This window comes from Camarhynchus parvulus, chromosome 1 (genome assembly GCF_901933205.1).
Source record: "Camarhynchus parvulus chromosome 1, STF_HiC, whole genome shotgun sequence".
NCBI classification, from domain to species: Eukaryota; Metazoa; Chordata; class Aves; order Passeriformes; family Thraupidae; genus Camarhynchus; species Camarhynchus parvulus.
The window spans coordinates 110,837,207-110,850,558 of NC_044571.1; the positions used below are offsets into that span (position 1 = coordinate 110,837,207).

The 13,352-nt window shown below is 47.6% G+C and overlaps 1 protein-coding gene across 5 annotated transcripts in view; it reads right to left on the reverse strand.

Annotated features, from left to right (window-relative positions):
* The window catches only part of ILDR2 (immunoglobulin like domain containing receptor 2), a 38,943-nt gene that overhangs the window by 18,435 nt on the left and 7,156 nt on the right, over positions 1-13,352 (reverse strand). For 3 of the 5 annotated variants that reach the window (XM_030958518.1, XM_030958507.1, XM_030958498.1), the window contains exons 2-4: positions 11,661-11,993; positions 10,466-10,585; positions 98-154 (exon numbers count right to left, since the gene is read on the reverse strand). In XM_030958518.1, the coding sequence (XP_030814378.1) occupies positions 98-154; positions 10,466-10,585; positions 11,661-11,993 (510 nt within the window). The remainder of the gene's footprint in view (positions 1-97; positions 155-10,465; positions 10,586-11,660; positions 11,994-13,352) is intronic. The other 2 variants (XM_030958537.1, XM_030958528.1) reach the window with 1 other exon arrangement.

A 13,352-nucleotide genomic window follows, 5' to 3' on the forward strand; every position in this document is an offset into this window, starting at 1 on the left:
CACACAAGTGAAACATACACCACATAAAGATGCTGCAGAAGGATAAACAGACAAGATGACAGAGGAATGGATGATTAAGGATGAAATGACTGAATACCTGGCATAATCTCCACAGCAAAACTGGGCAAGAGATCAGCAAGCAGCCCTGTCCTGCCTAGAAAAGACAGAAGGAGGAGAAGAAGGAGAGAGGTTACTGCAAGAAAAACACACTCCCCAGCCCCTGCCTTAGCCTCCAGCTCCCTTCCTCATCAGCCCACTTGCACTATGTGTTATGTGAATTCCTATGAACCACAGATGTCATCCTGCTTGATGCCTCTGCACTTCTGCCATTTCTGTGTCCTTGCATTTTATCAGCAGAGCTGGGGGGAAAGAATCTGGAACAGAGCTTCTCCAATCTAGGCACAAAATGACAAGAAAAAGGAGTCCCTTTAGCACGGTTACATGGTAACATCTTCCTGGAGTTATGCTCTACACATGCAAAAGCTCCTGGAAATGCACAACAGCCCTTAAACAAAAGGACACAGTTTATTTTTGAAACGTACTGATGTAGTTTCTACAGATATGAAACATCTTTAGCTTAACCCAAGGCTATTGATAAATCAGCCACGTGCTTCCAAAACCCGTGGATGCTGCTCTCCATGTGGGGCTCTGTGAGTGCACCAACAACTCCAGGAAAGGAGCCTTGAAGGAATGCTGTGCATATCTGCTAATTATTTGGAGATGCACGAGCACTTGGTGAGACTGTGTGACAAAGGCCAACACCCAATGGAAGCAAACCAGCCAGGGAAGGATTCGTGTAGAAATTTGTGGGATCACTTTGCAAAAGAAAAAGGCAACAAACAAAAAACAACCAAAAAAAAAGGCAAGTCAGCTTCAAATTTATAATTTACAACCAAATACAAATAAACAAACTCCAAGCCCAAAGGCAGCTCGGAGCTTGTTTGTTTTGGCACAGAATGCCTGGGATATTTCCAGTAGACAGCAAACATCCTGCACAGTGCTCAGCTGTAATTGACACACACCTGTGCATTGGCAGAACAGCCCTAAGCGCAGCTGTGCTGGGAACTCTCCCATAGAGCCCCAGGATCATGCTGGGATTTTAAAAGACATGCACATGGTAGGAGAGCTGCACTCTGAAGAGAGACACACGTTGTGGGCATTACAACAGGAGCAGCTAAGGGTAAGCCAATGCAAAAGTGGTAGAAAGCTACCTTTAGCCTCCCCACATGCCCTCCAGGTCCTGCACTAGGCAGCACTCAGACACAGGGATGAACTGGATCCCAAGTTCCTCGGCCTCTAGTCTGTCCTTGAAGGTTTTTACAATCAAATTCCCACCAGCCGCATTTTCTCAGTGCTTCAGCAGGGACTCTGTAGAGATCAAAAATCCACAAGGAAGCCTGCTGGAGCCATAATGAGTGTACCATGACTACAGGCAGTGCTTTGCAACTCATCAGAGCCGACTAGTACTCACAGGAACGCCCGTCCTGATGAAGTGGTCCAGAATCCTTAGCAAAAGATAGCATGGTGATGCTTCACATAACTGCTCCCCATTTACCACTTTGAGGGAGGACTCCTGCCACCAGTCTGCTGCAACATTTTCATCTACATTTACAAAGAGTTTCATGACATTCTTTGCAGTCCATTTCCTGGAAGGATCAAGTGTCCAAGCTGCTCACAACTAGAGTGTTATGTTCCACGTGCATATTAATTATATTGCTTATGTTGATAAAACAATATGCAATTCTTTTGCAGGCCTTTTGTGCATATGTGAACAGCACACACATGAACCACATGCATGCAGAATATGGGCAGACACGAGCATGTAGCTCACCTCCCAAGTGTTATTACCTCTGCACAAGCTCACATGCAGCCCTAGTGGGAGAGCAGATGACACTGGAGGTACACAGCTAATTTAGGGCATCTATTTGTGGTAAAAAAGGCAAGGAAATGACACCTTTAAACAGCAGAAATTCCCTCCCAAATGGTCATTAATAAATGGGTGCCTGTTTTATTTTAAACCTACCTGGAGAGCCTCAAACCCTGCTAGTGCTGGGTACCTTCTGATCTCCAAAAGGGATCACATGCCCAACAGGGAAAAAGCATCCCCTAATATAACAATGCCTGAGAACTTGGTAAAAACAAACACAAGCAAAGCAGCTCCTCTGTGCTACCCACAAGCAGCTAGTACTTCCCTGCTTGTGCATCCTCACTTGGCTTGTCAGAGTATCTGCCTGGGGAATTTGCATCCCTGCCTTGCCAACAGGACTCACACAGCCCTGGGGGCCCCAGAGCCCCCAGCAGGGATGCACAAAGCCTGGGAGGACCCGAGGCAGCAGCAAATCCCACCACAGCTCAGCCTGAACTCTGCCTGTCTCGCCCAGCCCAGCTGAGCACAATGCCCACCCCTGGACTGCCTGCCCCCAGCAGCTTCCCACAGCTCAGCCCCCTCCCTGCCCCAGATGGATAAATCCCCTGATTAACCCTTCCCCACACTGTTCCTTCAGGGAAGCCAGCAGCTGAGGCTGCCTGTGGTTGCCCCAGCAACGGGAGGCTCCCTCCACTGTCCCTCATTGAAGGCAGCTTTCCTCCCTCTGCTCCTGCTGCTGCCAGCAACAAGTGGAGCAAAAATCCCTCTGTCCTGCCAGCCAGTGGGCACAGGGACACAGGGACAGGGTGGCTCAGGGGTGGGGGCAGCACTGCCACCGGCTCTCACCTCCTGCCCTCTGCAAGCCTGGCCCACACAGGCACAGCCCAGAGCCAAGTGGTGGCCACAGAGAGAGGATCCTGGGGCAGCATCCTGGTGGGTCACACACTGCCCAAAACAGAGAGCAGGGCATCCTTCTGGACCCATGGCTGTAAGAGCAGGCAGGAGGCAGTCACAGCACCCATGGCCAGCATCCACCCATCTCTCCATGCCTAGGATGCTCCTTCCATGGGCTTTAAGCTCACCTCCTTCTCTCTCGTTTCTTTCAAGGAAGTTTTAAAGTGGATGCTGGGGCTAGGTAGCAATTGGTGGGGAAGAAACAGTCCAGTAAAACATCCTGCCAAGAGACCATCTGGCCACACCACCTCTGCACAGAGCTCTGCCCACCTGAGAAAAGGCTGCAGGCACTGCAAGCCATGGCTGGGCACCACTGCTGAGTCACAGATCTGTGCCCCCACCCAACACAAGCGTTGTGTCCTCTGTGCAAGCCCCCACCACTGAGGGGATAGAGGGAGCAGACAGTGGCCCCGTTTTCCAGGGTTGTCCCAGGTGACTGTGTCAGAGCTAGGAGCTTGTCCTCATTCTGCAAGGATCTGGGACATGTGCCATCTCTATTCCCACCGTGCTGCTGAAGGGTTTTACCTGCCCACAGCGGCCTCTCACCAGGCACCTCACACGCCCCAGGCCCCTGCCAGCCTTGAAATGCAACGGAGCTTGCAAGCACCCCATGTGCACTGGCAGAGCACAGGAGGAGGGATGGGAGAGGAAAAGCTGAGGGGATGCAGAGCAGCTCCAAGAGGTGCAGACACACAGCAGAGGCCAGCGAGGACAGGAGTTAAAACACAGGAGGCAGGCAGGCGACAGAGCAGTGAGCAAATAGCAGCGGAGCAGGGAAGACCTGGAGTCAAGCACACAATTAGCAGAGAGTCTGCAGAGAAGAGACACAAAAATAATTAGGGTAAGTGGTGCAGCTGAAAAGAAATGATGGCATGAATAAAGTAGGCGCAGGTGCAGTCAGAAACATGGCAATTGGGTAAATATGGGAACATGGCAAATACTGGCAGTCGCATAAATGTGATAAATATTGGGTAACTACGGCAGTAACTGCTGAACTGTTTTCCTGTTTGAAGGCTGCTTCCACAGCCCAGCCTGCTGCAGTGTGATCACAGGACACAGCAACTACAGAGGGAATTATTTCCTTCTCAGTGGTGGAACACTTTGCCAAGCCATGCCACAGCAAGAGGCCCCTGGCAAGGGACACTGGCCTGAGGAGAGGCTGGAAAGCACAGGAGAGGAAGTGTGGCCCTTGTAAATCAGACACTTTTCCAAGGCAGCTGCTGTGAGATTTACTGGAGGAGCATGGCTCTGCAAAGGGTCCCTCTGTGCTCCCTCTGCTTGGAGTAAACTTTATCCTTTCTTCCCATCCTTCCCTTCAATTGGACGGAGAAACAGCAGCAGTCCTTTTGGAGATCAAAGTTTTAGCAGGCAACAAAGACCTCCAAGGAGGCTGTTGCCATGGCTGCCTTAGTAACCGCGGTCTTTTAATCACACCGGTCTGCTTTGTGAGCAGCAGCGTGTGGCTGTCGCTGGCAAATAAGGAGGAAAACAGGGGTAAAAAACCTTGGCAACAAGTAGCACTTCTAATGGGTGTGAAATAAATAACCAGGAATAGGCTGGGCTAGGATGAGGGGGACTGGAAGCAGGTTACAAAGGCGGCAGCACAGTGGTCGGGGGCAGTGCATCAACACTTTTCCAGGATTTTTAAGAGGAAGTCTGCCAATCACTTCCTTCGCCTGCTGGCACTACCCACCTCAGGTCACAGCTCAAGGTTGGTGAGCCCTCTCCATGGAGCTGCTCACAGACATTTTCCCAGCTGAGATGTGGGCCAACACATCCCCAACAACAAGGCCACCAGCACAACTCTGCCAACTCCTGTGACCAAGCACTGGCTCGGATGCTACTGGCAGCTTTTCAGCAAATCAGAGCAAAATCCTAAAACCAACATCATGTAGGGGAAAATTCTGCCAAGAACTTTTCAATCTCCGAAATCATGTCAAATTTTATTATACAGTCTCTCCTGGCATAGAAGAGACTCCAAACCTGGCTATATTTATACCAGCTATTGAGTCACTTTGCTGAGTAAGAACTGCCTTATTAGCATTGCACACCATACACACGTGTCCCAGTGGAGATTTATCCTCACTGAAAGTCAACACATGTCTCTATTAGCACATTAATTACTGTACAATATGCTGTGTGGATATGTATCTACATTCTTTACTTTACATTCTTTACTACTGTTACTATGGGTGTGAGACTTTTTAAATTTGGGGTTTAGCCTATATGGATACTGGCTGGTTATATAAACTGCAGAAGATGTCAGCTTGTTAGTTGCCAGCTGTCTCCAGAAATTAACACAAACCTCAAGTGCTAATTGTTTTTATTTGAAGCATAACAATGGGAGAAGCTTCAGCTTTTTACTTGGGGAATTTCAGGTCTGTCAGACTGACCTTGGTGCTCAGGAAGTGTATGGAATAAATGCTCTTGAGTGCAACCACACAGCACATACAGGGCAACAGAGGATCAGAAGGATCCAACATGAGTTTAGGAAAGGCAAGTCCTCCTTGACCAAGCTGATCCCTTTTTATGACGAGGTGACCCACCCTGAGGATGAGAGAAAGACTGTGGATGCGTCTTCCTGGACCTAATAAAGCCTTTGGGAGTGTCTCCCACAGCATTTTCCAGCCACAGGCTGGGGAAGAGTGGCTGGAAAACTGTGCAATGAAAGAGGACCTGAGGTGCTGGTCAACAGGAGCTGAACATCAGCCAGAGTGTGCCCAGGTGGGCAAGGAGGCCAAGGGCATCCTGGTTTGGATCAGGAACAGTGTGGCCAGCAGGAGCAGGGCAGTGATTGTCCTGCGCTCAGCACTGGTGAGACCACACCTCAAGTCCTGTGTTTATGTTTGGGCTCCTCGCTCTGAGAAAGGCACTGAGGGGCTAGAGTGAGTCCAGAGAAGGGAATGGAGCTGGGGAAGGGTCTGGAGCACAGGTATGATCAGGAGTGGCTGAGGGTGTTTAATCTGGAGAAAAGGAGGCTCAGGGGGGACCTTACCACTCTCTACAACTGCCTGAAAGGAGGGTGTGGAAAGATGGGTCAACCTCCACTCTCAGGGAAGAAGTGACAGGATGAAAAGAAATGGCCTCAAGCTGTGCCAGAACAGTTTCAGGCTGGACATCAGGAAGAATTTTGTCACTGAAAGTGTGGTTAAGCACTGGAATGGGCTGCCCAGGGAAGTGGTGGAGTCATCATCCCTGGAAGTGTTCAACAACAGGACGTGGCACTTAGCGCTGCGTTTTAGTTGAGATGGTGGTCTTCAATAAAAGGTTGAACTCAGTGATCTTGAAGGTCTTCTCCAACCTTAATGATTCTATGATTCACCATAAAATAATATTTCACTGATACACAGTTTATGTAAAATTAGCTGCTGAAGTGGATGGAAAAGAAAGCTGGCAATATCTATCTAGCAAAGCACACAGATCACTAACCACAGCGTCAAACCAACAACTGGAGTTAGTGGAGTACTTTCTGGCCTCTTCCAGAACCTCCCAGGGAATGGAACCACTGTTTTGTGAAGCATGTCTAAGCTATGTAAAATCTCAGAATGCAAACATCACCGAGCTTGCACAGACCTATGGGTTCCAGGGTGCCCAGCTGAGCTGAGCTGTATGTTCAGGCACTGCTCTGTAGCTGTTTCAGCTTGGGAAGGGAGCAGTGTAGCAGCTTCCATAGGCCCCTGCACCTGGTTAGTAAATTCTGCCTCTTGGGAAGGCTTATTGGGCTGTATGCAGGGCCATGCAATGAAGCTGGACTGCCTCCTGATGTGAGCTGGTGACACGAAGCCAGGATGACACTGACACTGCCCTGTGGTTCTGGTTTGAAGGTTACTCCAGGCACGCTGCATCCCTGCACTGGTACACGTGCAGTGCCCTTCAGAAAGGCTGCAATGAATTACTTCACTGAAGCCCACTGACATTCTCATATAAAAAAGCAATACACAGGGGCTACAAATAACAATATGATTAATAGCACTGTCTGTGTTTCAAGAAGCAGGACATTAGCTGCCAGCTACTACAACAGAAATGTAGACTTTCTTCAATTTAGGATTCAGCCTCTTAGTTTCAATCACACTAAAAAGCTTAAAAATTAAAATGTATAAAGTTTCAAAGGGATTCATTAGCACAGCTGTAATGTCAGCAAAGGTTCTCCTTTTCTAATAAAACACATGAATGCAGGGAGTATCACTTGATTCCTGATGAGGAATTGCTAAGTTCTGGACTAGTCTGCAACAGAAACAGAACATCCTGTTTGGAGATTCCAAATGCCATCAAAATGCACATATATCACAGTCTTTTAAGCTGGAAAAGATGTCTGAGATCTTCAAGCCCAGCCTGTGACCAAACACCACCAGACCATGGAACTGACTGCCACATCCATTTTTTCTTTAAACACCTCAGAGACAGTGACTTGAACACCTCCCTGGGCAGCCCATTCCAATGTTTAACCAACCTTTATGTGACAAAATTCCTTCTGATGTCCAACCTGAACGCCCTCCCAACACAGCTTGAGGATGAACCCCCACCTTGCTACAACCTCCTTTCAGACAGCTGCAAAGAATAATAAGGTCTCAAGTATATTTTTAAAATATAATAAATATTTAATTGTATTTTTTTTAATTTAAATTCTCTCCTTACTGCAGAGGACATTCACCACCCCAATCTCCTGTGTTTCTGAGACAGAGGTTGCTACTCCTCTTCCCTGACCTGCACTGATTCCCTTAGAGAGGGTTGAAGTCCCTGACTAAGCAGAAGATACTGAATGGTCTTTTCAGCAAAGTACATAATAAGCACATGCCTAACATCAGGTATGCTTTACAAATCCTATCAGCTGTGCTGAGCATAAATGGATATAAATAAATGCTTGTATGCTTTTCTGAAATAAGTGTGACATGAGGACAGCACATGGGATTCTCTGATGCTACCCAGAGCTGACCAGCAGCTCTGAGTGTCCACATGACACGTCCAGGTAACAAAACCCAACATGCAATCCCACCAAGACCCTGGCTCCCTGGCTACCCAAGAGGTCACTGAAGGTCTCTGTGATCGTTTTCCTAGGAAAAAAGGAAATACTGTAATTTGCCCAGGTTTTAGATTTTGCTCTAAGTCATGATAAAGTGCCTTTTGATCAATTTTTCATGGTATGATTCACTGTATAAAAGCAGGACCCTGCATTTTTAGCTAAACAAACTTCCATTAATTTATTGATGCTATTAGTATGATATCTACCATTTTTGCTTCTCAGTCCTTTCATGGTTTCAACATGATATTAAACTGCCCTTTCATCCTGGCATTAATATAAGACCACTAGAAGAGATATTTTCCTATTTCCTTTTCCATTCTGATTTTTCTGTCACCCCAAGGATAACGTGAGTGGATAGAACCTCTGCTCTATTCAAAATTCTAATTTATGCTGAAATCATGCAGCAACCCCAAAATAAGCCATGTAAATTGTATCTGAGAGACCACTGTCAGCAGGGAGCAAACAGCAATGTGCTCTGGGAATTGTAGCATCTCTCACACACTATCCCTCTGCTGCTCCAAACTCTCTAACAGGGAATCTGGGTTTCACCCAAAGAGCAGCAGAACAGCAAACAAAACCCTTTTATCATATGTCCTCTAGGACTGTAAAATTGCTGCAACCTACATCTGTATTCAGCGTCTCCCTCCAAGCAATGGGAACAAAAAATATCCCAGAATATGCAGAATATTAAGGAACAGTATTTTCATCACTGGCTGCTTCATCCTTTAGCCATCAATAGGGAGAGATAAAGGAAAACAAAGAAAAAAGTAACAGCAAAGGCAGAAGGAAAAGAAAAAGGTGGGAAGGGGAAGAGGGGGAAGGAGGAAAACAGGTAGGTAATCCTGGATTGCACCAAAAGCTGGAATGCTGCCTCTACCCGGGAAAAGCAATATACAGAAGCTGCCTAACAGCATGAGGCAGAAGGAAGCCCACGACAAGTCTGCTTTCATGCTGCTGCCAAACTTGGCAGAGAGCTGCATCAAGAGCACGGTCAGCCCCAGAGGCGGAACAGAAAAGCAGATGTGGTCACGGGTGATGCAGCCTAAGCTATAAGTGTCCCCCAACATAACCACGATGAACTGGGGGCAGAGACATCAAGCCAGCTCCAGAGGAGGGGATTTCTGTGTTTTCTCCCCACAGCCTTCTGTACACACTGAAAAACCAATTTTTCCTGTTACCATGGTACTGTTTCATCATTGGTGTCTGAGCACAGTTGTAGATATACAAGAGGAAGACACCAAATCTTAGACAGGAAGGTGAAAAAGGGACAAAAATTCAGCAGCTCATCGCTACAGAGACACAGGACCTCAGGAGAGGATTCTAACAGCTACCACTGCCACCTGGCAGAGATAACCTCACCTGAACTCACACAGGTTGGTCCTGGGCCTGTCACTAAGCGGCAGATGATAGACAGATGTCACACTGTGGATTTACACAGGAGTGTGACACTGTTTTCTGGAGTGACCAGGCTGACCTTCCGCTTTCTGACCTTCCACTCCAACTGTCCATTGTTTGGCTGACATTAAAGGGGTGAGGAGAGGCAATGGCACTGTGACAGCCACTCACCCCCATTCAGTCTGGTTTACCTGGTGATGATAACTACAGCTCCAAATATAAACACCAATTAAACTCTGACCTTTGGTAGGAGATCAAGGGACTGCTTGACATGTTCTACTGCACACCTCCACAGATCACCTACACACTATCAACCCAAGCTTTTTAATATTTCCATCATAGGATGCACAGATCTGTACACACAAGAGCCATGGTGAGGTCTTAAGGTAAGCTGGGAAAAACTCAGCTTGCTCTCCTGGGGCATCTAGAGTTGAAGTACTACAGCTGGCTCCAGGCATGTCAACAAAAGTCCCTGAAAGGCCCATTCCACTCTGCTTTCTCCTCTAGCTGGAACGGCTGCTTTTCTGACCTTTACAGTGAGCTGTATCATGGAAGCCACCACTGAGAGCAAACCCTGCAAATAGGTAAGAAACTGATCCTGCTCAGCACACTGCTCAAGGGAACTTAACAGAAGCAGAGCCAAGCACACACACCACAGAGAGGGAAGGTCCTGTTAGTGGCAGCACCAGGTCAGACCTGATTAGGATGACTGTGAAACTGCACCTCTAACTGGACAAGTGTTATCAGGCACACAAAAAAATCTCCCAAACAGACACATTCAACACAGTGCTTCTTGACAGCCTCACAGGTCAGAGGAGTGGGATGAGGACTGCAAAAATCACAGGATCTGATGTCTTCTGGGTGCCTGCTGTTAAAAGACTCTGTCTCAAGTGCTCATTTTGCTGCAAGTTTTTTGTTTTATCCCTTAAAAACAAGGGTTCTGCCTTTCCATAGCCCCGCACTCTCTGCAGTCATTTACGCCTGTGTAACGTGTGAGCAGTGTGGGTGTAAACATTACTATTCTGGTTTGGTAGCATTTGCCACCCACTTTGCCTAGGTGTGAATGACTGCACAAGGTGCAAGGCAATGGTGACAGCACTGCAGGGACTGTTTCACATAGCTCTTACACCCATAGTAATACAGTGCATGGGGATGGAGAGACAGCAAGAGAGCAGGAGGAAAGATGCATCAGGTATCTGCCGAAAAAGCAGCCCAACAAGAGGGCTCACCAAGCACAAGCAGCTCCACTGATTCTTCATTCTTGCCCTCCACATCATCTGGTGTGATAATAAGGCAGTAATAGAGGCCACTGTCTCCCCACATCAACTTCCCAATTTGCAGGTCTGCATCTGTTAAGGCAAAAAAGAAAAGTAAGGTTTTCCCTCCAACATTTACAGGAAGAATGCACTGGATCCATCTCTGTGTCCCAAATTAATTTCATTTCCTTTCTAAGAAGAAGGTTTAACCTCACCCAGAATATCACAGTATTCAGGAAAAAACAACAGGTCAGGACTTCTGTTTGTAGGTGAGAAATCAGATAATGCTGCAGAGGCAGCTCACCCTGCAACTGCCAAGAGCACAAGGGGTCACTAATGTCTCTCTGTCCTTCCTGTCACCTAGGGCATGGGTCCCAACACTATTCCTGTCATGAAAAAAGGGCTTAGACAGCATCTGTCTCCTCTACAGCACCTCAGTCATATGTGAAGAGGTTACACAGAGACAAAGGAAAACACTCCCTCTTGTGAGGCTGATCACATGCCCTCCACACCAAAGAGCCTCCACTTCTGGCTAGGTGGTCTCCCCAGTCAATCAGACACTTTGTACTTTGGAGGGACAAGGTCTCTCACACAGCCTTCCAGACAAAAATGTTTAAGGACCCTGCCATCCCTCATCTGCACCCAACCTGACTTCACCCCACAGAAATCTCTCCCCTTCACTCTGCCCAAGGCTGTGTGAGTTTAGGTTCATGACAGGGTAAGCTGGTGAAGTCTGTGGCTGAGCAAACATGAGGTGTAGGATAATCTTGGTATTTCAGAACTAAGAAAAAAGCAGTGGCATTTGCAAGGAAGAAAAACCTATCCTGCAGAGACTGAATTTGTATCTCTTGATGCCACCCCTTTGCTAAGGAAAAATCTATATACATGGCAATATGCAGAAGTCAGGAATAAAAAGCTTCCACTTCATGGAATGGAAAAAAGGATATTGTCTTTGAAGACCTAGAGTTAATTGAAGGGAAGTGTCAAAGGAAATTCCCTTTGGGTCTAGGATTGGTTGGCTGAACCTAAATGTCTGCCATACAAGAGCTCCCTTCCCACAGCCGTTTCTAAGGGAGCGAAGTGAACAATTACTGCCAGACTCCAGTGTCCCAAATTGCTGAGGGTCCATTGCAGCCCCCACCAAGCATCCCTGGGGTAGGAGAGTTACCATGGACAATGCTGACATCTCTTTCCTTGTAGAAGTCTCCTATGGTGATGGCAGATCCCTGCTTGGAGGCCACGACACGGACTGTCCTCCTGCTGTCCACACAGTCCAGGTAGGGATCCCAGTCCAGGTTCCTCTTGCTCATTGTTTGCAAGCCAGAAGTCACCATTCCCAGAGCTTCTCCCATTCTGTCCTGGCAGTAGGATTTGTACCTCCACTGTACCACAGCTGGTTGGGTGGAAGAAGTAGAGAAATGGCAGCGAAGCAGAGCAGGCTGAAACAACATGGCCACCTTCTTCTTCTCAGGGACGGTGACCTGCAACCCTTCCACCTCAGCTAGAAGACAAAAACATCAGTATCATATGCCTTGGCACTGCTTGAAGAGGGAGCTACTGCATTTTGTCACAGCATTATTCTCCTCACATACATAAAATTGTCCATCTGTTTCAGGTGCTAGGGAGCAACACTCCTCAATGTATGTAAGCACGGATGCTGGCAGCAGAAATAAGTTTGCTTTTTCATAGCTTACAGTCACAAAGAAAAACACAGCATGATAGGGCTGAAGGCTCAAATGTAGCATCCTTATGCTATGGAAGCCCTAACACAATGGTGAGATGATTCACAGCTTCTGGGGCAGGTTCAAACATAAGGAAGAGGTATTTTAGGGATGGCCATGCTCCACTTGTACAGCAGGTCAGCCAAGGGGTCAGATCCTGAATTCATGACAATCCCACTGCAGAATACGTCACCTCCCTCCCCATTTCAGTGGCACCACACCTCCTCTTTACAAGTCAGGCAACACACAGTGCCTGGACCAGCACATTCTGCACTGGTGCCCAGTTAGTGCTGCCTGCTCTGCCAAACTCCAGAGATGCACAAAGGAGCGGATCCAAATCACAGAGCTCTTCCCAGTGCTGGCAAGTAGCACTGAGACAAACTGCTCCATGTGGGAGGTGTGGAGAAAAGGGGCCCAAACCCTCAAGTTTTTCACATTCCCAGGGAGGAGAAGGATCTCAACATATAATGTTTATCTAGCAGCTGACAGGAGAGCTGCAGCCTGGACCTGATGCATCAAGGCCCCAGAGAAGATGCAGGGGACTGCTGTTACACCCTTGTGTAGCTGAGGGAGAGTCAGTGAGCAATGCCAGCCTTCCAGAGAGTGAGGCCCTCCACCCACCCACAGGGATATGGCCAAAACTCCCCCACACGCCCTTTGTTGCTTCCCTCCTTGTGCTGCGGGCAGCAATGTCTGGGAGCACTCACACAACATCAGAAAAAGGGAATCAGGTTCAGTATGGAAAATGTTGGTGTTACCACACCCCTCACCCAGAGCAGGTGGGAAACAGGAAAAAAAAAGGAAATACAAGGAAATATTCAAGACAACAAAGCAGAAGAGAAAGTCTACACAACATCTGCAGAAGGGACTGGTGGACTTGGGGAAGCTTAGTGAGGAATTAAAAGACTGAAGACAAAGAAAGACTTCCTGATATCAAGAAGCAGAAGAGAAAATGCAAGAAAGAAGAAAAAAGAGTAAAGATAAAGTATCAGAGCAAATATAAGAAACAGAATGATAAGCGAGATGACAATCAGGAAGCTCTCATTCAGTTGGAAGAAGTTGGAGAAGGTGTCTCAGCCCAGGTCAAAATAAGTACAAAGGGCTGCAGTCAGGTTGCAGGAGATTCAGAAATGATGTAG